The 25,733-nt window shown below is 36.9% G+C and overlaps 1 protein-coding gene across 2 annotated transcripts in view; it reads right to left on the bottom strand.

Annotated features, from left to right (window-relative positions):
- The window catches only part of LRRC49 (leucine rich repeat containing 49), a 201,007-nt gene that overhangs the window by 74,155 nt on the left and 101,119 nt on the right, over positions 1–25,733 (bottom strand). For both annotated transcript variants that reach the window (XM_027851402.1, XM_027851401.1), the window contains one exon: positions 5,883–6,030. In XM_027851402.1, coding sequence (XP_027707203.1) covers positions 5,883–6,030 — 148 coding nt within the window. The remainder of the gene's footprint in view (positions 1–5,882; positions 6,031–25,733) is intronic.

Genomic DNA, 25,733 nt, shown 5'->3' with positions numbered 1-25,733 from the left:
CTTCTAATTCTGCAGTATTTGACACTGTTGACCACCCTCTACTTGACTGTCTTGAGCTCTCTCCCAAAGCCCTCCAAATACCTAAAAAAAGGGCTCTAAACAAATTCTAAAGCAGCAGAACCCACAAAAAGACAGAGTGAAACAAATTTCCAGCAAAAGACAGCCTGAATGGTTGATCGGAAAGGTATATCGCACCAGGCGGGGAGAGGAGTGCAGTTCAGCGCAGGTGCGCAGGCTGCAGCGACCTTGGAGCAGGCCTTAGAGGACTAAATCACAGGCAGCTGTGGCGGTTTCCAGACTTCTCAACCCCTGAACACCAAAGACAACTTAGGTCAGTGGGAAAAGTCTGTGACTGCGGTGAGAGAGGAGCTAGGTCTCAGCCGCAAGTCTTGAGCACTGCAGCTGTTTCCTGAGTTTCCCGCCCATAGACTGAGGGGGAAACAAGTAGCTGATCAGAGTGGGATTGCAGGGATCTCTTTGCCAGTGCTGAGGCAGGAATCTCTTGTTTGCTCGTACTTGGATCTGGGTCATAGTTCTGAGGGGTGGTCCTAAGGCGAGGTGGAACACTGGTGCAGTGAAGCTTGTTGTGGCGGTGGAGAGAAAACACCTCGTCCCTTATCATACCACCTTGGAAGAACTGAAAGTTTACAGGTCCCTAGAAGTACCTCTGAAAACAGCTGTACAAATCCCTGAAGCTTGGGACAGTACACTCTTCACATTGGAAACAGACTTTTACCTCAACAAAGACTTTAAACTCAAGTAATTGGCCAGGATCATGAGTAAGCAGCGCAAAAACAGTCAGACTATATTATCTTACTTTGGTGACAAAGAAGATCAAAACATACAACCAGAAGAAGACAACAAAGCCAAAGCTCCTACATCCAAAGCCTCCAAGAAAAATATAAATCAGACCCAGGCCTTGGTAGAGCTCAAAAGGGATTTTGAGAAGCAAGTAAGAGAAGTAGAGGAAAAACTGAGAATTGTGCAAGAAAATCATGAAAAACAAGTCAACAGCTTGCTAAAGGAGACCCAAAAAAATACTGAAGAAAATAACACCTAAAAAAATGGCCTAATCCAAATGGCAAAAGAGGTCCAAAAAGCCAATGAGGAGAAGAATGCCCTAAAAAGCAAAACTGGCCAAATGGAAAAGGAAGTCCAAAAGATTACTGAAGAAAATACTTCCTTAAAAATTAGAATAGAACAATTGGAAGCTAGTGACTCGATGAGAAATCAAGATACTGTAAAACAAATCCAAAAGAATGAAAAATTAGAAAACAATGTGAAATATCTCATTGGAAAAACAACTGACCTGGAAAATAGATCCAGGAGAGATACTTTAAAAATTATTGGACTATCTGAAAGCCATGATCAAAAAAAGAGCCTAGACATCATCTTTCAAGAAATTATCAAGGAAAACTCTCCTGATATTTTAGAACCAGAGGGCAAAACAGAAATAGAAAGAATCCACCAATCTCCTCCTGAAAGAGATCCCCGAAGGAAAACTCCTAGGAATATTGTAGCCAAATTCCAGAGTTCCCAGGTCAAGGAGAAAATATTGCAAGCAGCCAGAAAGAAACAATTCAAGTATTGTGGAAACACAACCAGGATAACACAAGATTTAGCTACTTCTGCATCAAGGGACCGCAGGGCATGGAATATGATATTCTGGAGGGCAAAGGAGACAGAATTACAACAAGAATCACCTACCCAGCAAAACTGAGTATAATCCTGCAGGGGAAAAAATGGTCATTCAGTGAAATAGAGGACTTTCAAGCATTCTTGATGACCAGAGCTGAATAGAAAATTTGACTTTCAAATATAAGACTCAAGTGGAACATGAAGAGGTAAACAGGAAAGAGAAATCATAAGAGACTTATTAAGGTTGAACTGTTTACATTCCTGCATGGAAAGATGATATTTGTAACTCATGAGACCTTTGTCAGTATTAGGGTAGTTGGAGGGGAAAAATTTATATGTCTGTATATATAGATATAGATAGATAGATAGATAGAGGGCACAGGGTGAGTTGAAGATGAAGGAGTCATATCTGGAGAATAAAATTAAGGGGTGAGAGAGGATTATACTAGGAGAAGGAAAAAGGGAGAGGTAGAACGGGGTAAATTATCCCACAAAAAAACAAAAAACAGAAAAGGCTCTTATAGTGGAGGGGAAACAGGAAGGTGAGAGGGAATGAGTGAATCTTATTCTCTTAGGATTTGACTTAAGGAGGGAATAACATACACACTATATTGGGTGTGGAAATCTGTCTTACCCTACAGGAAAATAGTGGGGAAGGGGACAAAAGAGTAGGTGAATGATAGAGAGGAGGGCAGACTGGGAAAGGGGGTAATTAGAAGAAAATACTTCTAAGGAGGGACAGGGTCAAAAGAAAGAACAGAATAAATGGGTGGGTGGGATAGGATAGGATTAAGGGAAATAGAGTTAGTTTTTCACAGCATGACTACTATGAAAGTGTTTTGCATAACTGTACATATATAACCTATATTTAGTTGCTTGCCTTATCAATGAGGGTGGGTGTGGAGGGAAGAAGGGAGAAAATTTGGAACCCAAAGTTTTAAAAACAGATGTTTAAAAAAAATGTTTTCACATGCAACTGGGAAATAAGAAATACAAGAAATGGGGTACAGAAATCCATCCTGCCCTATAGGAAAAGTGAAGGGGAAGGGGATAAGAAAAGGGGAGAAGAGATAGAAGGGAAGGCAGACTAGGGGAAGGGGTATTCAGAACGCATGCCATCTTGGGGTGGGGGGAGGGGCAAGATGGGGTAAAAATTTGGAACTCAAAATCTTGTGGAAGTAAATGATGAAAACAAAAAAATAAATAAAAATTACCATTAAAAAAAAAGAAAATAGGAAAGCAGTTTGACAGAAACCAGGCATAGATAACATTTTACACTGTTTACTAAGGTAAGATCAAAATGGGTTCATGTACAATTTAGACATAAAGGGTAATATGAAAAGCAAAATAGGGGAGCATGAAATAGTTTACCTATCAGATCTATGGATAATGGGCGAATTCATGACCAAATAAGTGATAAAGACCATTATGGGATATAAAATGGATAATTTTGATTAAAAAAGTTTTTGTACAAACACATCTAATGCAGCTAGGATCAGAAGGAAAACAGAAAATTGGGGAAAACATTTTTACAGCAAGTTTCTCTGATAAAGGCCTCATTTCTCAACTACACAGAGAACAGAATCAAATTCATAAGAATATAAGTCATTCCCCAATTGATAAATGGTCAAAGGATATGTATGAACAGGCAGTTTTCAGATGAAATTAAAGCTATCTATGATCATATGATAAAATGTTCTAATTCACCACTGAGTAGAGAAATGCAAATTAAAAGAACTCTGAGGTACCACTTGACATCTATCAGGATTGGCTAATATGACAGAAAGGGAAATGTTAGACAAGATGTAGGAAAATTGGGATACTAATGCAGTATTGGTGAAGTTGTGAATTGATCCAACTGTTCTGGAATGCAATATGGAACTATGTCCAAAGGACTATAAAACTGTCTATACCTTTCGACCCAACAATAGCACTACTAGATCTGTTATCACAAAGAGATTTTTTTTAAAGGGTGCAGAGGAACTATATTTACAAAAAATATTTATAGGAGCTCTTTTTGTGGTGGCAGAGAATTAGAAATTGAGGGGATGCCCGTCAATTATGGGATGGCTAAGCAAGTTGTGGTATATGATTGCAATGGAATACAATTGTTCTACAAGAAATGAAAAGCTGAATGCTTTCAGAGAAACCTGGAAAGACTTAAATGAACTGATACAAAGTGAAGTGAGCAGAAACAGAACACTGTAACACAGTAACAGCAATATATTTTGATAATCAACTGGGAATGACTTAGCTATTCTCAGTAATATAAAGATCTAAGACAATTCCAAAGGATTTATGATGAAAAATACTATCCATCTCTAGAGAAAGAACTGATGAAGTCTGAATGCAGATTGAAGCATACTCTTTTGTACTTTATTTTTTTCATGTTTTTGTCTGTTTTCTTTCACAATGACTAATATGAAAATATGTTTTGTATGACTGCACATGTATAACCTATATTAAATTGCCTGCATTCTAAAGGCGGGGAAAGGGTCGGAAGAGAGGAAGAGAATTTGGAACTCAAAATTTTTAAAAATGACTTAAATTTTTTTTTACATGCAATTGGGAAATATTTAACAAAATAAATAAAACTTAAAAAAAGAAAAGAATATTCTGTCCTTCTGGAATTCTATGACATTGCTCTCTATTGGTTTTCCTTCTACTTATCTCCTATCTGACCTTTCAATCTCAGTCGCCTTTGCTAGCATCATTTATACCATATAGGTTACCTATAGGTAGACCCCCCCAAGACTCCATATCTGAAGCCATTTTCTCTTCCTTCTCTTTTATAATGTCACTTGATGATCTCATTAGATCCCTTGAATTTCATTATCATCTCTATGCAGAGGAATCATGGGTCAGTTCTAGTCTTACATTACTAACTGCCTGTTAAACATTTGGAACAAGATGTCCCATAAGCATCTCACGTGTCTAAAATAGAGTTTACTGGTTTTCCCCCAAATCTACCCTCTTCCAAGCTATTACTGCCAAGAGCACTACCATTCTTCTTGTCATTCTTGACTCCTTATTTATACTCATTTCATGTACATAATCAATAACCAAATCTTATCATCTCTAACTCTATAAAATTCCTTTCCTCACTCCCACCCTCAAATCGTCACTCACACACTCACCACTCTAGTTCAGTACTTTATCATTTCTTGCCTGCAGAAGAACAGTAAAGGCAAAAGCCTCCTTATTAGGCTCCCTGCCCCAAATCTCTCCTCACTCCAACCCATCATCAACAAAGCTGACAGTGTAACTCTCCTAATGTGCAGTTCTGACTGCCATACTTCATAAACTACAGTGCCACCCTACTACTTCTAAAAGTAAATATAAAATTCACAGCCTAGCCCTAGTACCAATCTACCTTTCCATACTTTGATATTATTCTCTTTCACATTCCATACAGTTAAGACAGATGAACCTTCTTATTGTTCTTCATGGATGACGTAGATTTCTCCTCTATTTGTGCCTTTGCATTGTCTGTCCCTTTTGCAAGGAATGCAGTCCCTCCTCATTTCTGTCCCTTAGAATCTCTAGGCTCCTTCAAGACTTGGTTCAAGCATCATATTCCATAGGAGGACTTTCCTGATCCATTCCTTCCTCCCAACTTCTAGTGCCCTCCCTCAGTAAATCACCTTGTATTTATTTTGTTGCATATATCCATATATGTACATGTTGTCCTCCTCAAAGATTTCAGTTCACTGGGGGCAGGGATTATTTCACTTTTATCTTTTTATCTCAAGCACATAGCACAGTGCCTGAAAGGCACATAAAAGGAGCTTAATAAATGCCTATTCTAACATGTAACATGTCAGATCATGAAATATATCCAAAATGTAGAAATCCAGAAAAATTCTTAAGATAAGGCCAGATATGATTAAGATTTTAAAGAAAGGCTGCTACTTTGAAGTAGATGGCATCAACAAATAAATTTTAAAAAATCACTTATGAGCAAATTATCAGTTAGATATTTTGATGTGGGATGAAAAAGAAAAATATTTAATTTAGTATTAAATTGCAAATTGAAACTTGGATAAAAATGATGGAAAACTGAGAAAAATGAAAATGGCACAAAAAACAAACCCTGTAATATTTACAAAGAACACAAATACATATTTTCCAGAGTCCATCTAAATTAAGAGGCATTTCACACCAAGACCAAGAACTCTAATTTCTTAACCTAAAACAAGAAAAAAACAAACCAATGTGTTAAAATTTTAGGGAACTTTTCTTACCGTGATTCTCTTCATATCCAGCTGGCGGAGTTGCATCATATGCTGAAGAATAGTGTGTTTGTACCATGACTCTTGAGCTATTGGATTGCCATCAAGAGTGATGTCTGAGAGAGAAGTGGAGTCAGCAAGGCATAGAATATCTTCAAAACTACAGAAAAAAAGAACAACATATGATCACTCTTAAACCTCTAAATAACATTTTTGCTTTTCATGGAGGTTAACTGTAACTTTTATTAATTATTCCTCTCAACAGCCATGTTAAATTATCACTTCACATTTTCATTCTCACTTAAATGGCTCTTTCCACCTTCCAGAAACCAGTTGTGATGGAATAATAGAGGAGGGATGTAGTCCCCTCCCCACCACCAGCTCCTCAGGGTTTAGTTATTTAAAAGCTCTAGAAGCCTTGACTGTCCCAACTGAAGTGAAGGGAACAGGGTGGTGAGAATTATATTTCAGTCTTTTACACTAGCTAAAAAGAGCAAAAGGATAAGCAAGAACAAAGAGGCAAAACAGCCACTCTTCCATGGCTCTTCCATAGATAAACATGAATTGCAGCAACTTTAGTACCTACCTTACTTGGTATTTCTAACATTCAGGAAATGCATTTCTAACATTCAGGAAATTCTGCCTATTAGATGGGATCAACCAAAGTAATCTAGATTGACTTGGTATAAATGACTTAAAAGGTTCAGCATTCACTCTCAGAGTAAAAGTTCAAATGCAGCACAATATATGAACCTGATAGTCTTGATTTGGCCTCATTTTTTTCTTCTTCTTCTTCTTTTTTTTTTTTTTGGGTGAAGCAATTGGGGTTAAGTGACTTGTCCAGAGTCACACAGCTAGGAAGTGTTATGTGTCTGAGGCTGGATTTGAATACAGGTCCTCCTGACTCCAGGGCCTGTGCTCTATCCACTGTGCCCTACTCTCATTCTTTTTTTAACCCTGCCTGTGGCCTATAAATCAGATTTCAATTAATCCTTTATTACCTTCATATGCTTAAAACTTTCTATCTTCTTTCTGAAAGTTAACCTTGTGTTACTCTATGAAATTTAAAAGTCATTATACTGACTTAAAACAGCAGAAACTACTCATACCTTAATTTAAGTAAAGTATTTATTAAAATCCTCCTTGAAAAAGCAGTTTACTACTGTCTTAAGTACTGTAAAAAAAAAAAAAAAGGTAGGTAAGCAATGCTAGTAGGTTCAGGGGATACAGTGTTAATTCCGGAAGATCTAAGTTCAAATTCTCCATTAGACACTTCTAGCTGTGTGCCCCTGTTTCATCGCGCTACATAGTTTCCTCAGCTATAAAACGGGGACAATAATAGCCCCTATCTTAGAGGGGTTGTAGAATCAAATGAAGTAATATATGTAAAACACTCTACAGACCTTAAAGCATTACATAAATACTAGTTTTTCAAAAGAATTAAGATTGATTTATAAAAGAAACTTTTTTCCTTCCTACCGGAAGTTTATAATCTAATAAGACATATACCATAAAACAATTGGAACACAAGACAGCAAATTGTTACTCAAACATCCTGACTGGAACTCTGGGATCGAGTAACTCTAACCAAATGCTACCTATCCAGCAAGCCTCCTCTCTTACTTATGTGCCACTCTGTTCAGTCTACCTCCCAATCTATTAGTTTCTCAATATCATCACAGAGCTTTAATGTCCTCAGTATACTTTCTTTACCTTCCTTTACTCTCAGTCCTAATCCCTCCCAATCTCAACATATTCGTATTGGCCATTTTCTTACTCCCTTTCCACTGTGTGATTTTTGAAACACTAAACTATTTAATTCAATAAACATTTATTAAGCTCCAACTATCTGTAACATACTATGCTAGTCATCGGATACACAAAGATAAAAATCTAAGTCCCTGCCTGCCCTCCAGGGCATTCTACCAGAATGATACCACAGGTACATAAAGAAGTAACTACAGGATACTATGAGAAGGGAGAGATTATTAACAACTGAAGGCAATAAGGAAATTTTAGGAAATGTTCCTTTAGAATAGGATCATAGGATCATAAAACTAGAGCCAGAAGGGGTACTAAAGCTGAGTCTTGAACTAAGTTGGAAACACAATGATCAACCATAGCTCCAGAGGGCCAATGATGAAGCATGCTACCTACTTCCTGAGAGAGAAATGATAGACTCAAGCTGAAAAACGATACATACACTTTTAAAATTGTTTATTTATTTATTTTTACTTTTCAACATTCACTTCCATAAGATTTTGAGTTTCAAATTTTCCCCCTCAAGACAGCGTGCAATCTAATATAGGCTCCACTTATGCATTTATATTAAGCATATTTTCTCATTAGTCATGATGTAAAGAACAATTAGAACTAATGGGAGGAACCATGAGAATGAAGCAATAAAAAAAACAACAAAGGAAAAGGAGAGCAAATAGTATGCTTCCATCTGCATTCACATGCTACAGTTCTTTCTCTGGATGTGGATAGCAATTTCTATCATGAGTCTTTTGGAGTTGTCTTAGATTCTTGCATTGCTGTGAAGAGCCAGGTCTATCAAAGTCAGTCATCACACAATGTAGCTGTTACTATGTACAATGTTCTCCTGGTTCTGCTCATTTCACTCCGCATAAGCTCATGCAAGTCTTTCCAGGTTTTTTTGAAGTCTGCCTGCTCATTATTTCTTATAAAACAACAATATTCCATTACATTCATATACCACAACTTGTTCAGCCATTCTCCAATTGATGGGCATTCCCTCAATTTCCAATTCTTTGCTACTATAAAGATCTGCTATAAATATTTTTGTACATGTGGGTTCCTTTTCCATTTTTATGATCTCTTTGGGATACAGACCTAGAAGTGGTATTGCTGGGTCTAAGGGTATGCACAATTTTATAGCCCTTTGGGCATAGTTCCAATTGCAACCAGAATGGTTGGATCAGTTCACAACTCCACCAACAATGCAGTGGTGTCTCAATTTTCCCACATCTTCTCCAACATTTATCATTGTCCTCTTTTGTCATATTAACCAATCTGATAGGTGTGATGTGGCACCTCAGAGTCATTTTGATTTGCATTTCTCTGATCGATAGTGATTTAGAACATTTTTTCATATGACTGTAGATAGCTTTAGTTTCTTCCTCTGAAAACTGCCTACTCATATCCTTTGACCATTTATTAATTGGGGAATGACTTGTATTCTTATAAATTTGCCTTAGTTCTCTATAAATTTTAGACATGAGGCCCTTATCAGAGATGAAGAAAAAGCTTTTGACAAAATACAGCATCCATTCCTATTAAAAAAAAAAACCGCTAGAGAGCATAGTAATAAATGGAGCTTTCCTTAAAATGGTAAGTAGTATCTATCTAAAACCATCAGCAAGCATTATGTGTAATGGGGATAAGCTAAGCCTTTCCAAAAAGATCAAGGGTAAAACAAGAATGGCCATTATCACCACTATTATTCAATATTGTACTAAAAATGTTAGCTTTAACAATAAGAGAAGAAAAAGCAATTAAAGGAATTAGAGTAGGCAATGAGGAAACAAAACTATCACTCTTTGAAGATGATATGATAGTATACTTAGAAAATCCTGGAGAATCAATTGAAAAACTACTTGAAATAACTAACAATTTCAGCAAAGTCGCAGGATATAAAATAAACCCATATAAATCATCAGCATTTTTACATATTACCAACAAAGCCCAGCAGCAAAAGATAGAAAGAGAAATTCCATTTAAAATAACTGTAGACAATATAAAATAATCTTACTTGCCAAGACAAACCTAGGAACTATATGAACACAATTATAAAACATTTTTCACACAAATAAAGTCAGATCTAAATAACTGGAAAAACATCAGTCACTCAGGGGTAGGCCAAGCTAATATAATAAAAATGACAATTCTACCTAAATTAATTTATTTATTTAGTGCCATACCAAACTACCAAAATTTATATTATAGAGCTAGAAAAAAATAATAACAAAATTCATCTGGAAGAATGAAAGGTCAAGAATGTCAAGGGAATTAATGAAAAAATGCAAAGGAAGGTGGCTTGGTCATATCAGATCTAAAAACTATATTATAAAGCAGCAATCATCAAAACTATTTGGTTCTGGATAAAAAATAGAGTGGTAGATCAGTGGAAAAGATTAGGTACACAAGACACAGTAGTAAATGACTATATACAACTGTTTGATAAGCCCCCAAACTCCAGGTTCCAGCATAACAACTCATTACTTGCCAAAAATTGCTGGGAAAAGTAGAAAATAGTGTGGCAGAAACTAACCACAGACCAACACCTCACACCATACATTAAGATAAGGTCAAAATATGTACGTGATTTAGACATAATGGGTAACACCATAAGCAAATTAGGAGAGCAAGGCAATAAAATTGCCTGTTAGATCTATGGAGAAGGGAAGAATTTATGATCAAACAAGAGATATAGAATATTATGAAATGCAAAGTAGATCATTCTGATTACATTAAATTAAAAGGTTTTTGCACAAAAAAAATTAATGCTACCAAAATTAGAAGGAAAACAAAAAGATGGGAAATAATTTTTATACCAAGTATTTCTGATAAAGTCCTCATTTCTCAAATATATAGAGAACTGAGTCAAATTTATAAAAATACAAGACATTCCCCAATTGATAAATGGTCAAAGGATATTAACAGGCAGTTTTCAGATGAAATTAAAGCTATCCATGGTCATATGAAAAAAATACTCTACATTAGTAATGATTAGAGAAATGCAAATTAAAACAACTTTGAGGTTCCACCTTGTACCTATCAGATTGGCTAACATGACAGAAAAAGAAAATGATAAATGTTTGAGAAGATGTGGCAAAACTGGGACACTAATGCATTGTTGTTGGAGTTGTGAACTGATCCAACCATTCTGGAGAACAATTTGGAACTATACCCGAAGGGCAATCAAACTGTGCATACCCTTTGATCCAGCAATACCATTACTAGGTCTGTATCCCAAAGAGATCATAAAAAAGGGAAAAGGACCCACATGTACAGAAATATTTATAGCAGCTCTTTTTGTGGTGGCTAAGAATTGGAAATTGAGGGAATGCCTAGCAACTGGGGAATGAATGAACAAGTTGTGATACACAAATGTAACAGAAAACTACTGTGCTATAAGAAATGATGAGCAGGTGGATTTCATAAAAACCTGGAAAGACTTACATGAACTGATGCTGAGTGAAGTGAGAACCAAGAGAACACTGTACACAGTAACAACAACATTGTGCAATGATCAACTATGATTGACTTAGCTCTCCTCAGCAATACAATGATTCAAGACAATTCCAAAAGACTCATGATGGAAAATGCTCTCCACATCCAGAGAAAGAAGTATAGAGTCTGACTGCATTTATATTAAGCATATTTTCTCATTAGTCATGATGTAAAGAACAATGAGAAGTAATGGGAGGAACCACAAGAAAGAAGAAACAAAACAAAATGGAAGAAACAAAAGAGCGAATAGTGTACTTCGATCTACATTCAACCTTCATAGCTTTTTCTCTGGGTGTGGATAGCATTTTCCATCATGAGACTTTTGGAAACGTCTTAGATCCTTGTATTGCTACGAAGAGCTAAGTCTATCAAAGTTAGTCATCACACAATGTGGATGTTACTGTTTACAAGTCTAACCATACAGTGATGTGATTACTTCATTTCAAATACTTGAAGACATGCAGGCATGATCCTTTTCCCCCTCCAATTTTCTCCCTTACAGGCTACATATCCTTGGTTCCTCCAATCAGTCCTTATATGGCAAGATACTGAAACCCTTCATCATCTGTTGCCCTGCCTTATTCTATACATAACCCAGATTATCCAACGTCCTTTGTAAAAAGTGGGGCCAGAATTGAATAAAGTATTCTAGAGAAAGGTAGAGTACAATGGGACTCTAGGTCTAGAAGAACACAATCCCCTAGAAAAAGGTAAAGCACAATGTCACCTCTGAAACTGTTCTTTCTAAAGATACCAGTGATCTCTTAATTGCCAAATCTAATGGTCTTTTCTCAATCCTCACCTCCTTGACTTCTCATCAGCTCTGACATTGGTTAATTATCTTCTACTCCTTGATACTTTCCTTGAATGTCAGGTATGTGTGATCTTTGCTGTGTATTTACATTCTAACTTTGGTAGTTGTGTGCATTTCTGTCTTATCTCCTTAATAGACTGTAAGCTCCTTGAAGCCAGGGATTATGTAGGATTTTTTCATCTTTATATGCTCAGCATTTTGGACAATGTAGTCACTTAATACATTTTTGTTGAACTGAACTGAATTTGCTCATATTTTTCATCAATCAAATGAATAGACTCAGCAAGTTCAGAAGCACTGGCTTAAGGAGGGAATAACATACACACTCAATTGGGTATGGAAATCTACTTTAACCTACAGGAAAACAGAGGGAAAAGGGGATAAGAGAGGGAGGGATGACAGAAGGAAGGGCAGATTGGGAGAGGGGGTAAACAGAAGCAAACACTTTTGAGGAAGGACAGGGTCAAAGGAGAGAATAGAATAAATGGGGAATGGGATAGGATGAAGGGAAATATAGTTAGTTTTTTACAACATGGCTATTATGGAAGTTTTGCATGACTACACATATATAACCTGTATTGAGTTGCTTGCCTTCTCAATGAGGGTGAGTGAGGAAGGAGGAAGGGAGATAATTTGGAACGCAAAGTTTTAAAAACAAATGTTAAAAATTGTTTTTACATGCAACTGAGAAATAAGATATACAGGCAATGGGGTATAGAAATCTATCCTGCCCTACAGAAAAATAGAAGAGGAAGGGAATTAGAAAAGGGGAGCAGTGATAGAAAGGACGGCAGATCAGGATACAGGGTATTCAAAATGCACACTGTCTTGGGGTGGGGAGAGGGGCGAGATGGGGAGAAAATTTGGAACTCAAAATCTTGTGAAAGTAAATGTTGAAAACTAAAAATAAATTAATTTTTAAAAAAAAATTACTAAACAGAGGATGGTGGAGCCAAGATGACAGAGAAGACATAACCACTCATTGAAATTCCCTCAACATTTCCTTCCAAACAACTTTAAAATAATGCAACAAATTCAATTTTGAAGCAGCACAGTGAAGAAAAGGTCAGGGTGAAACATTTTTTCAGCTCAAAAGAACTGAAGAGGTTGGCAGGAAAAGATTCGTGAGAGAGGGTGGGGGCCAGCCAGAAGCCTATGCAGCAGCAAGTGAGCCTTGAAGGTGGCTGCAACACTAGTAGTACCAGCTCTGGAAGCTCTCAGCCCAGAGACAGTAAGAAGACTGGACAACTGGTCAGAAAGAGATTATAGGGGTCACTGAGCTGACACTAGGCATAGAAACAGGCAACTCCATTGCCCATTTACAGCTCTGGGTCCCAGTTCCAGGGAGGAGGGGGCACTTGTGCTCAGTCACAAGGGGCCCTAGTCACAGTACCAGGGTAGAGAGGAGCACTAGCACCTGTGGCTATAGGGGAACAGGGGCCCTGGTCACAGTTCAGTTGCAGAAAGGGGTGCTAGTACTTGCAATTGCAGGGGAGCAAGGGCCCTTTCTGGGCAAAGAACAGACTGCAGACCAGGAGAGGAGTGACACCTCTTCAAGTATAAAACCACCTTGGAAGCACTAAAAACATATAGACCCCCAGAACAAGCTCTAAAAGCAGCAACATGAAAAAGACTGAAGCTTGGGATAGTACCTTACCCCAGGGCCCCTAGTCCTGTAAGGAGATCCTGACTCTAACAAAATTCAAAGTAAAGAAATTGGCTGGAAAGATGAACAAACAACAAAGAAAGAATGTGATCATAAAAATCAACTATGGTGACAAATAAGATCAATACACAAACTCAGAAGGCAATGAAATGAAAATAGCTATAAGCAAAGCCTCAAAGAAAAATGCAAACTGGACACAAGTCCAACAATTCCTGGAAGAGTAAAGAAATACATAAAAGTGGTAGAGGAAAAGTTGAGAAAAGAAATAAGAATGATATTAGAAAATTATAAAAAGAGAATTAAAAACTTGGTAAAAGAGGCACAAAAAAAAAAAACACTGAAGAAAATAACACCTTAAAAAAAAAGGCAGAATTAGCCAAAAGGTAAAAAAAAAATGTGCAAAAATTCACTGAAGAAAAGAACTCCTTAAAAAGCAGAATTGGTCAAATGGAAAAAGAGGTACAAAAGCTCACTGAAGAAAATAATTCCTTAAAAATTAGAACTGAACAAATGAAAATTAATGACTTCATGAGACATCAAGAAACAATAAAACAAAATCAAAAGAAAGAAAAAATAGAAGAAAATGTCAAATATCTCATTGGAATAACAAGTGACCTGGAAAATATATCAACAAGAGACACTTTAAGAATTATTGGACTACTTAAAAGCAATATTTTTTAAAAGATCCTAGATATTACATTTCAAGAAATCATAAAGGAAAACTGATAGCTTAAAACCAGAAGGTAAAATAGAAATTAAAAGAAACTATCAATCATCTCCTGAAAGTTAACCAAAAATGAAAACTCTCAGGAATATTATATCCAAATTCCAGAGCTACCAGATCAAGAAAAAACATTGTAAACAGTCAGAGACAAACAATTCAAATATCATGGAGCCACAGTCAGAATCACACAAGATTTAGCAGCTGCAATGTTAAAGGATTAGAATATGATATTCTAGAAGGCAAAGGAGCTAGAATTAAAACTAAGAATAACATATTCAGCAAAACTGAGGAAAATTTTTCAAGGAGAAGGACTTTCAAGCATTCCTGATGAAAAGACCAGAGATGGATAGAAAATCTGACATTCAAACACAAGATGAAAGAAAAATCATAAGGGATTTAGATTTAATATGGTTAAACGATTTATATTATTATATGGGAAGATGATACATTTAAGTTCTAAGAACTTTACCATTATTAGTGCAGTTAGAAAGAGTCTATATAGACAGAGAGCACAGGTATGAGTTGATTTTGTTGGGATGATCTCAAAAAATATGAAGGAATGAGAAAAGGGAATGCCCTGGGAGAAGGGGTAAGGGAGAGGAAGAATAGGGAAAATAATCTCACATAAAACAGGCATACAAGGAAGAGCTTTTACAGTGGAAGGGAAAATAGGAAGAGAGTTGGTGGGCAATACTTGAACCTCACTCTCATTTAAATTGGTTCAAAGAAGGAAGAGAGAGAGAGAGAGAGTCTGTGTATTTGTTATTTAGCCATTTTTTGGTCTTGTCAGACTCTTTGGGATCTCATTTGGGGTTTTCTTGGCAGAGATACTGGAGTGGCTTGTCATTTCCTTCTCTAGTTCATTTTACAGATGAGAAACTGAGGCAAACAGGGTTAAGTTACTTGACCAGGGTCACACAAGCTAGTAAATGCCTGAGGCCAAATTTGAACTCAAGAAGATGAGTCTTCCTGACTCCAGGCTCAGTACTCTATCCACTGAGCCACCTAGCTGCCCTAAATACACACACATGTATATGTGTGTGTATACACACATATATAGGTATATATGTACGTGTGTATACACACATATATAGGTATATATGTATGTGTGTATACACACAAATACATACATACACACATTCAATTGGTACAGAAATCTAACTTACCCAACAGGGAAGTAGGTAGGGAAAAGGGTAAGAGAAAGGATAGGTGGATTGATAAAAGGGAGGGTGGATTAAAGCAGGTAGTAGTCAGAAGCAAAATAGATGTTTGAGGAGGTACAGGGTAAAAAGAGAAAGAAGGATAAACAGAAGTAAATAGAATGGAGAGAAATACACAGTAATCATAACTGTGAATACAAATGAGATGAATTCACCCATAAAACATATGTGAACAGCAGAATGGATCTGAAACCAGAATCCAATAATATGTTGTTTACAAGAAATATACTTGAAACAGAAAGATATATACAGAGTTAAAATAAGGGGCTGGAGCAGAATCTGTTGTGTTTCAGCTGAGGTAAAAAAGGCAGGAGTAGAAATCATAATCTCAGAAAAAGCAAAAGTAAAGATAGATCTAATTAAAAGAGATAAGCAGGGAAACTACATTTGCTAAAAAGTAGCACTGATAATGAAGTAAAATCAGTACCAAACACATATGCACTGAATGGGCAGCTAGGTGACACAGTGGATAGAGTGCTGAACATGGAGTCAAGAAGACCTGAATTCAAATCTGGCCTCAGACACTTACTAGCTATGTGATCCTGGACAAGTCACTTAACTCTATTTACTTCAGTTTCCTCAACTGTAAAATGAACTAGAGAAAAAATGGCAAATCACTCCACTGTCTTTGCCATTTGCCAAATGGGGTCACAAAGAATTGGACACGACTGAAACAAATGAACAAAAAACAACAACATGTACCAAATAGCATATCATCCAAATTCTTAAAGAAAAAATTAAATGAGTTACAAGAGGAAATAGAAAAACTATTCCAATGGGGGATCACAACTTTACTCTCTCAGACCTAGATAAATCTAACCATAAAACAAATAAGGAGATAAATAGAATTTTAGAAAAGTTAAATATGATAGGCCTTTGGAGAAAACTGAATGGGAATAGAAAGGAATATACCTTTTTCTCAATTATACATGGTACCTTCACAAAAATTGACCATGTATTAGGGCATAAACAACTCACAAAAAATTGCAGAAAAGCAGAAATACTAAAAGTACCCTTTGGGGACCAGAATATCATAAAAATTACATTCAGTAAAGGACCTTGGAAACACAGATTAAAAATTAATTGGAAATTAAATAATCTAATCCTATAGAATGAGTGGGTCAAAGAATAAATTATAGAAACAATCAATGATTTCATATAAGAAAATGACAATAAGACCATACCAAAATTTGTGGGATGTCACCAAAGGAGTACTTAGGAAAAAATTTATATCTTTAAACACTTATACATAAATAAAAAAGAGAAAGAGCAAATTAATGAATTTGGCATGCAATTAAAAAAAAGAAACTAGAAAAAGAATAAATTTTAAATCTCCAATTAAACACCAAAATAGAGATCAAAGGAGTGATTAATAAAATTTAAAGTTAAAAAAAAAGAAATTGAATTAATAAATAAAACTGGTAACTAGTTTTATGGGAGAAAACAATAATATAGATTAAACTCTTAGTTAATTTGATTACTAAATGAACGAAAACCATATTACCAATATCAAAAATGAAAAAGGTGAATGCAACACCAATGAAGATGAAATTAAAGCAATTATTAGGAGATATTGTGCCTATTATACGCCAATAAAACTGAAAATCTAAGTGAAATGGATGAATATTTACAGAGATGTAAACTGCCCAGATTAACAGAAGAGGAAATAGAATATTTAAATAACCCTTTTTTAAAAGAAGAAATTGAACAAGCCATAAATGAGCACCATAAGAAAATTCTGCCAGGACAAGGTGGATTTACAGGTAAATTTGACTAGACATTTAAAGAACAATTAATTTCAATAATGAATAAATGATCTGAAAAAATAGATAAGAAAGGAGTCTTACCAAATTCCTTCTATGACACAAATATGGTTTTGATATATAAAGCAGGGAGAACAAAAACAGAGAAAGAAAACTACAGACCAAGTTATCTAATCAATATTGATGCAAAAACTTTAAATAAAATACTAGCAAGGAGATTATGGCAATATATCACAAAGGGCATACACTATGATCAGGTGGGAGGTATATCAGGAATTTGGGGCTGGTTCAGTATTAGGAAAACTATCAGCATAATCGACCATATCAGTAACACAAACAACAAAAGTTATATGATTATATCAATAGATAAAAAGTTTTTGACAAAATATAACACTCATTCCTATTAAAAACACTAGAAAGCAAAGGAATAAATGGAGCTTATCTTAAAATGATAAACAGAATCTATCTAAAACCATCAGCAAGAATTATCTGTAACAAGGATAAATTCAAAGCCTTTCCACTAAGATCAGAGGTGAGGCTAGGATGCTCGTTATCATAAGTATTATTCAGTATTATACTAGAAATGCTAGCTATAATAAAAAGACAAGAAAAAATAACCTGAAGGAATAATAACAGGTAACAAGAAAGAAAAAAAACTATCACTCTGCAGATGATATATAATGGTATACTTAGACAGCCCAAGAGAATCAACTAGTTGAAACAATTAACGAAGTTTCAGGATACAAAATAAACCCACATAAATCATCAGCATTTCTATAAAACATAGCAGGAAGAGATACAAAAAGAAATTCCATTTAAAATAACTGCAGAAATATAAAATACTTGGGAGTCTATTTGCCAAGACAAATCTAGGAACTATATGAACACAGTTACAGAACACTTTTCACACAAATAAAGACAGATCTTAAATATTAGAGAAATATTAACTGCTCATATGTAGGCTGAGTCAATATAATAATTGACAATTCTACCTAAGCTTTTTTACTTATTCAATGTCATGCCAACCACACTGCGAAAGAATTACTTTACAGAGCTAGAAAAAATAATAAAATTCATCTGGAAGAACAAAAGGTTAAGAATATCAATATCAATGAAAAAATACGAAAGAAAGTAGCCTAGCAGTACCAAATTTAAAACTATATTACAAAGCAGTAATCATCAAAACAATCTGGTACTGGCTAAGAAACAGTGTGGTAGATCAGTGGAACGGATTAGGTACACAATACACAGTAGTAAATGACCATAATAATCTAGTGTTTAATAAACCCAAAGATTCATGATTTTGGGACAAGAAATCAGATGTGACAAAAATTGCTGGGAAAACTGGAAAGCAGTTTGGCAGAAATTTGGCATGGACCTACCTCTCACACCATATACCAAGATAAAATCAAAATGGGTAAATGATTTAGACATAAAGAAGCGAATTGGGAAGCATGGAAAATTTTATTTGTTAGATCTATGGATAAGGAAAGAATTAATGATGAGCCAAGAGACAGAGACAGTCATGGGAAATAAAATGGATAATTCCAATTACATGAAATTAAAAAGGTTTTGCCCAAACAAAACCAATGCAGCCAAAAGCAGAAGGAAAGTAAGAAACTGGGAAAACATATTTTACAGCAAGTTTCTCGGATAAAGACTTTATTTCTCAAATATATAGGGAACTGAGTTAAATTTATAAAAATAAGAGCCATTCCCCAATTGATGAACGGTCAAAATATAAACAGGCATTTTTCAGAAGAAATCAAAGTGATCTATAGTCATATGAAAAAAATGCTCTAAATCACTACTGGTTAGAGAAATGCAAATTAAAACAACTCTGAAGTACCACCTCATATCTATCAGATTGACTAACATGACAGTAAAGGAAAATGACAAATGCTGGAGGGGATGTGGAAAAATCAGAACACTAATGCCTTGTAAATGTAATTGTGACCTGGTCCAAACATTCTGGAGAACAATTTGGAATTATACCCGAAGGGCTATAAAACTATGCATACCCTTTGACCCGGAAATACCACTACAAGGTCTGTATTCCAAAGAGATTAAAAAAAAAAAGGACCTATACATACAAAAACATTTACAGGAGTTCTTTTCTTAATAGCAAAAAACTGGAATTTGAGAGGATGCCCATCAAATGGGGAATAGCTAAATAAGTTGTGGTATATGGTTGTGATGGAATACTATTATGCTATAGAATTTTGAGGGGGATGATTTAGAAAAATCTGGGAAGACATAGGAATTGATGAAGAGTGAAATGAGCAGAACCAGGAGATCATCCTACATAGTAACAGCAACACTGTAACAATGATTAACTATGAAAGACTTAGCTACTATGATTGAGACAACTCCAAAGGCTTCATTGGAAGATAATTGCTATCCACCTCCAGGAAGAAAGCTGATAAACTCTTTATTTTTCTTGTTTTGTTTTGTTTTGTTTTGCCACATGGTTAATATGGAACTTTTTTTGGCATTATTTCACATGTATAATTGATATCATATTGCTCTGCCTTCTCAATGTGTGGGAGAGGGGATGAGAGAGAGAGATAATTTGGAACTCAAAATTTTAAAAAAATGTTTAAAATAAATAATTTTTTCAAGGAACTGATCAAAATAAATAGATGTATTTTTTTAAATTTCTAAACACTATTTGCCAGGCATTATGCTATAAACTTTACAAATATCTTCTTCAATCCTCACAACAACCCTGGGAGGTGGGTGTTATTCCTATTCCCATTTTGCAGTTGAAGAAACTGAGGCAGAGATTAAGTGACTTGTTCATGGTCACAAATTTGGTAAATATCTAAGACTGGATTTGAACTCGTATCTTCTAAGCCCAGTGCTCTAAATCAGCACTATAGGCTTTAAAGAAAGTCATCAGAAAAAAAAAAAAAAACTTCACAAAGGCAATAAAACGTTAGCTTGGCCTTTATGCCTGTGTAAGATATGAAGAGTTACAGAATAGAGGAGATTGACACTCCAAATTGAAAAAAAATGAAAAGAGTACAGACATAAAGGTAGGCATGAGCTACAGTCAAACTTTGGCAGTGGGAGAAGGTTAGAGCTGAAAGAAGACCAACTTGAACAAGCAGGTGTTTAATAGTGAATAATAAGAAATTAGGTTGAATTGGTACAGAGACACAAAATAATGGGCAGTCTTAAAAGTCAGCAGAGGAATTTAGATCTGATGTCTTAAACATTATAGTTTCCTAAGTAGCACAATCCTAGACCAACAAAGTCTTCTTAGAAGATGTAGAATTGTGTGAACTTCACTCATTATAAATTTATGCTAGCAAACTTCAACTTTTCTCAAATGTTGTTGAGTAGTTCTTATCTTCATTTCTTCACTCCTAGGCTCCCCACCTCAGAGTGAGCGATCCCAGGTCTTTTCTGTCTTTGACCTCTAATTTCACTTCCCTCAATATTCTCTATCGCACTGGATCCCTTTCTCTTACTTGACTGGAAAAGACCAAGACCATACAGTGTGAGCTTCCTAATCCCACCTGATGTTAACCACAGTACATATTTAACAAGGTGGTGCTGGCAGTCACTAACTTGATATATTCAACAAATAAGAGATCTGACCTCAAGGAGTCCCATGTTCTCCCTAGCAAGAAGTGGCGGGGAGAGAGGAGGATAGGAAGAGAGATGCCAATGCCAAGCTATCTATGGTTGTCAAAGAGTGAATGACCTTCTGTCCCTCAGCTCTGCCTCTGAGTGGCCAAGCTTCTGATCTTTTTATCTAAGGGAAATAGAATATTACAGATATATAGAATCATAATCAGCTATGATGCCCCGCTCTGACAAACTTTCCCTTTTCTCAGAACTTAATATTTTTACCCATACATTCCCGGGCAAAATGAAACTCCTCCCCTCAGGCACAGACAAAACATATATAAGACTTTGTTCTTGGCATAGAAATCATTAAATGCAACAAAAAAATATAGAATAAGATATCTATTGCTTGGCTATGCCCCACCCTCATTCTGGTTCTCTCAAACTAAAGAAGCCCCAGATCATATCTGACCCCAGGAGTTCTAATGATTGCATAATCAGTTTGATAAACCCCATGACTACTCCTCCATGGCAGTGAGCAAAGAAGGGTAAACAATAGAACACAGTTCATAACTGAGGTTCAACTCACGCATCCGGTAGGATCAGTCTTTAGATGAAGACTCAGGAACTCAGGACCTCCCAGCTCCTCCTCAGCAGGAAATAGGGCATACACTGGGGCCCAGGAGCACTGGGAGTACACGGAAGATCCCACAGAAAATACTTTTCTTGGTCTCAACTATTCTACTGCTGGAAGAGAACTCTAACTTCTTGTCATAGCTAGCTCACTTTCATGGAGCAGAGGTATAGACAAGGCCAGGTCAGACTACAGAGAAACTCTCCTTACCCTACTATTTTTGCCTCCTCGGCCCCTCCCACCCCTCCCTTCAGTTTAGTTTCTGAGTCCAAAACATAAGTCATATGCCCTCTGACCCTTCCCATCAGTAACTGAACCTGTGTGTTCTCTTCTCACCTGACTCTGAAGTTCTGGAGTTCAGGAGTGGGGGAGAAGTGAGGATATTACATATAGCTCCGTCTTTATATGGACTTTCTATTCCTTCCCATTAAGCTCAGTGGAAGAGCTGGCTCCCTTCCTCTCTAGAAGATAACTGCTTTTTACCTACTAGATACAACTGAGTACTTTATTATATTAGCAAGGATGTCAATACTTCAGCGGATCCTTGATCTCATCACGTGTGTATTCTCTACTCGTGCAGCTCACGACCCAGCCACACTTTTTCATTCTCTGCAATTCTTGTCCCTGTGCTCTCATAAATCCCCCATAGAGGATTTACCCAATTATGACATAAATAATAGGTTGTCACGACCAAATAATTCAGCACCATCTAATGGACAAACCACTAGTGATGAGAGGAAAACAGGAGGGTTTTCACAACCTATTATTCCCTACAGCAATATCTCTTGATCTCCAGCCTCCAGTGAAAAGGAGAGGTAAGGCATAACTTTCCATCTGACCATCTACTTTGGCACATGTCCCCTGTGGATGGAGGCACTAACCAGAATGAGGCCCAACTTCCATCCATCTACATCAGCACAATGTAACATCCATATCCTGCTGCTTCTGCCAGCTCAATCTTCAGATTCCTGTAACGAAAGCCTCCAGGTGCAAAGAGGAGCTACCTTTCCTCCAAACTCCCTTCTACTATGACTATCCCCCTGAGGGAAGAGGGAAGTCTATGGGGAGTGGAACTTCTGTCTCGTGCTGTGAGGTCTCCTGCCTAATCTTCAGCCTCTAGAGGAAGGAGAAGTGAAACTTCTCCACATGATGTGTACCTTCCATCTCATGGTATCCTCTGCCCTCCAGCCTCCTCTGAAAAGAGGAGTGATGTCTTCCACTCAATGATTAACATACTCACACCTAGTCATACTCTATATATGACAATGATAGTTCCCTTCCTTCGTCATTGAATTCCTCAACCTACTCACTTCCAATGTCCTACTCCTCCATCCTACCTCAGTCACATACAAAGATAATTATACTCTCGAGCTTGCTATCACCCACAAACGTACCACCTTCCTGTACACAAATTCCAAAATACCTTTATCTGACCACAATCTTTTCACTTCTCCCTCTGCCTTTCCTTATCAAACTCTACTTTTCATCCACCGTGTGACTTTCCAATCTCTTGACCCCTAGGCCATCTCCCCTGAACTAACTATTCTTTCCTCTTTTCCCATCTTGACCCCTTGGTGAACCAATTCACCTCTACACTATCCTCTGGAAGCCCTGGCTGTCTTATCTTATTGCCAACGGTGCCCTGCCAAGCCTCAGCCTTGGATCACTCCCATCACCCAACACCTTCCCTCCTACATAAGTGTTGCTGAACAAAGATGGTAAAACCATGTAACAGTTGTGAATGAGTCCACTACAAAATTTTGCTATACAACCTATACTGGGACCTCACTGATCCTAAGCAATCCTTCTACACCTCTCTTATCAACTCAGAGGCTCTTCCAAACCTTTTCATCCCTTCCCAAACCTTCTTTTTCTCTACCCTCTTAGCTAAGAACTTTGACTCATATTCTACAGAAAAAATTGAAGCCATTCTCTACAAGCTCCCTCTTCTTTATCTCATATCACCTAGATGCCTTCTGACACTATCGACTCCTTCGGCCGCTTCACACAAAGAAGTGGCCCTATTTTCTAAGGCAAACCCATCTACCCACACAAGCAATTCCATTCCATCCTGTCTCCCCCAATAGATTTCCACTCCTGTTTCTTATCTTCAATCGCTTCCTATCTACTGCCTACACACCTGCACATGTCTCCCCCATCCTCCAAAAAAAAACAAAAAACCACAAAACCCTTAGCTGATCTTTCCTTCCCTGTTAACTATTGCCCTATGTCTCTTCTTTTCTTTGTGACTAACCTTTTTGAGAAAACCATCTATGCTAGGTGCCTCCACTTCCTCTCCTCTCCTCATACTCTACAATCTGGTTTCCAAACTCATCATTCTACCAAAATTGCTCTCTCCAAAGTTACCAGTGACCTAATTCTGCTGCTGCTCTTTAGTCATGTCTGACTCTTCATGATCCTGTGGACTATACTAGCCATGGGGTTTTCTTGGCAAAGACACTAGAATGGCTTGCCATTTCCTTCTCCAGTGTTAAGGCAAACAGAAATTAAGTGACTTGCTCAGAGGTCTGACCTGAACTCAGGTCTTCCTGACTCTAGGCCCAGAGCACTATTCACTGAGCCACCTAGCTGCCTTCTAGGCAAACTGAGGTTAAGTAACTTGCTCAAGTTCACACAGCTAAAAAATGTCTGAGGCTGGATTTGAATTTAGGTCTTCCAGACTGCTGGCCCAGCACTCTATCCACCGAGCCATCTAGCTACCCTAATCTCCTAATTGTCAAATGCAATTACCTTCTCTCAATCCTTATTTTCCTTAATCTCTCTGTAGCCTTTGATACAGTTGAATATCCTCTTTTCCTTGATCCTCTCTAGGTTTATGAGACACAGTACTCTCTCCTGGTTCTCTTATCTATCAGATCATTCCTTCTCAGGTTCCATCGTTGGGTCTTCATCTAGGTCACACCCACTAACCATGACTGTCCCTCAGGACTTTGTCCTGGGCTCTCTTCTTCTTTCCCTCTATACTACTTCACTCTATCACCTCAACAGCTCCCATGACACTGATTTAATTATCATGGAACATGATGATAATCTCTATGCTCAAATCTATTATCCTGCCTTATTCTCTCTGCTGACCTCCAAACTCCAACTACCTTTCAGACATCTCAAACTGGATGTTCAGTAGACATTTTAAACTCAACATGTCCAAAATGGAACTCATAATCTTTCCCCCTAAATCCTCCACTCTTTCAAATTTCCCTGTATTGCTGTGAAGAGCACCATCATCTTCCCAATCCCCCAAATTCACAACCTGGGTGTCATCCTCAACTATCACCATCTCTCACCTCCAATATCCAATCAGTCACCAAGGCCTATTGATTTTACCTTTGCAATATCTCTCAAATACACCCTTCTCTCCTCTGATACTGCCACAAATATACCCTTCTCTCCTCTGATACTGCCACAACAGGGTCAGGCTCCCATCACCTCAGGCCTGGACTATTGCAAGAGTCTGCTGGTGGGTCTTCCTGCCATAAGTCTCTCCCCACTCCTATCTTCCATTTAGTCATCAAAGTGATTTTCCTAAAGCTCAGATGTGACTATGTCATCCCCCTACTCAATAAATTCTAGTGGTTCACTATAATCTCTAGAATGAAACACAAAGTCCTCTCTTTGGTGTTCAAAGTCTTTTATCACACACACACACACACACACACACACACACACACACACACACACACACACACCACACACAATTCTTATCCCCCAAACTGTCACAGATAGGAATAGTCATTGCTGGAGAGGTTATAGAAATATAGGTACATGTGTGTGTTGGTGGTGGGGCTGTTCATTAGTATAATAATTTTGGAAAACAACTTGGAATTATACAAAAAAGTAACTAAAATGTCTATACTCTTTGAGCCAATAATTCCATTGCTAGTCATACCCCCTAAGAAAGTCATTCATTGACAAAAAAAAAACAAAACAAAAGTCCCTATATACACCAAAATATTTATGGCAGTGCTTTTTATGATAGCAAAGAATGAGAAACAAAATATATGCCCAGCAATTGGAGAATGGCTAAACAAATTGTGGTACAAGAATAGAATATTTTTTTGTTCAGTCATTTTTCAGTTGTGTCTGACTCTCCATGACCCCTTTTGGAGTTTTCTTGGCAAAGATAACTGGAGCAGGTTCCCATTTCCTTCTCTAGCTCATTTTATAGATGAGGAAACTGAGGCAAACAGGG

The sequence above is a fragment of the Vombatus ursinus genome, unplaced genomic scaffold (assembly GCF_900497805.2).
Source record: "Vombatus ursinus unplaced genomic scaffold, bare-nosed wombat genome assembly UNPS02009205.1, whole genome shotgun sequence".
Classification (NCBI taxonomy): domain Eukaryota; kingdom Metazoa; phylum Chordata; class Mammalia; order Diprotodontia; family Vombatidae; genus Vombatus; species Vombatus ursinus.
Note: the sequence above shows the minus strand (reverse complement) of the source record. Positions and strands in the feature narration are given on the sequence as shown.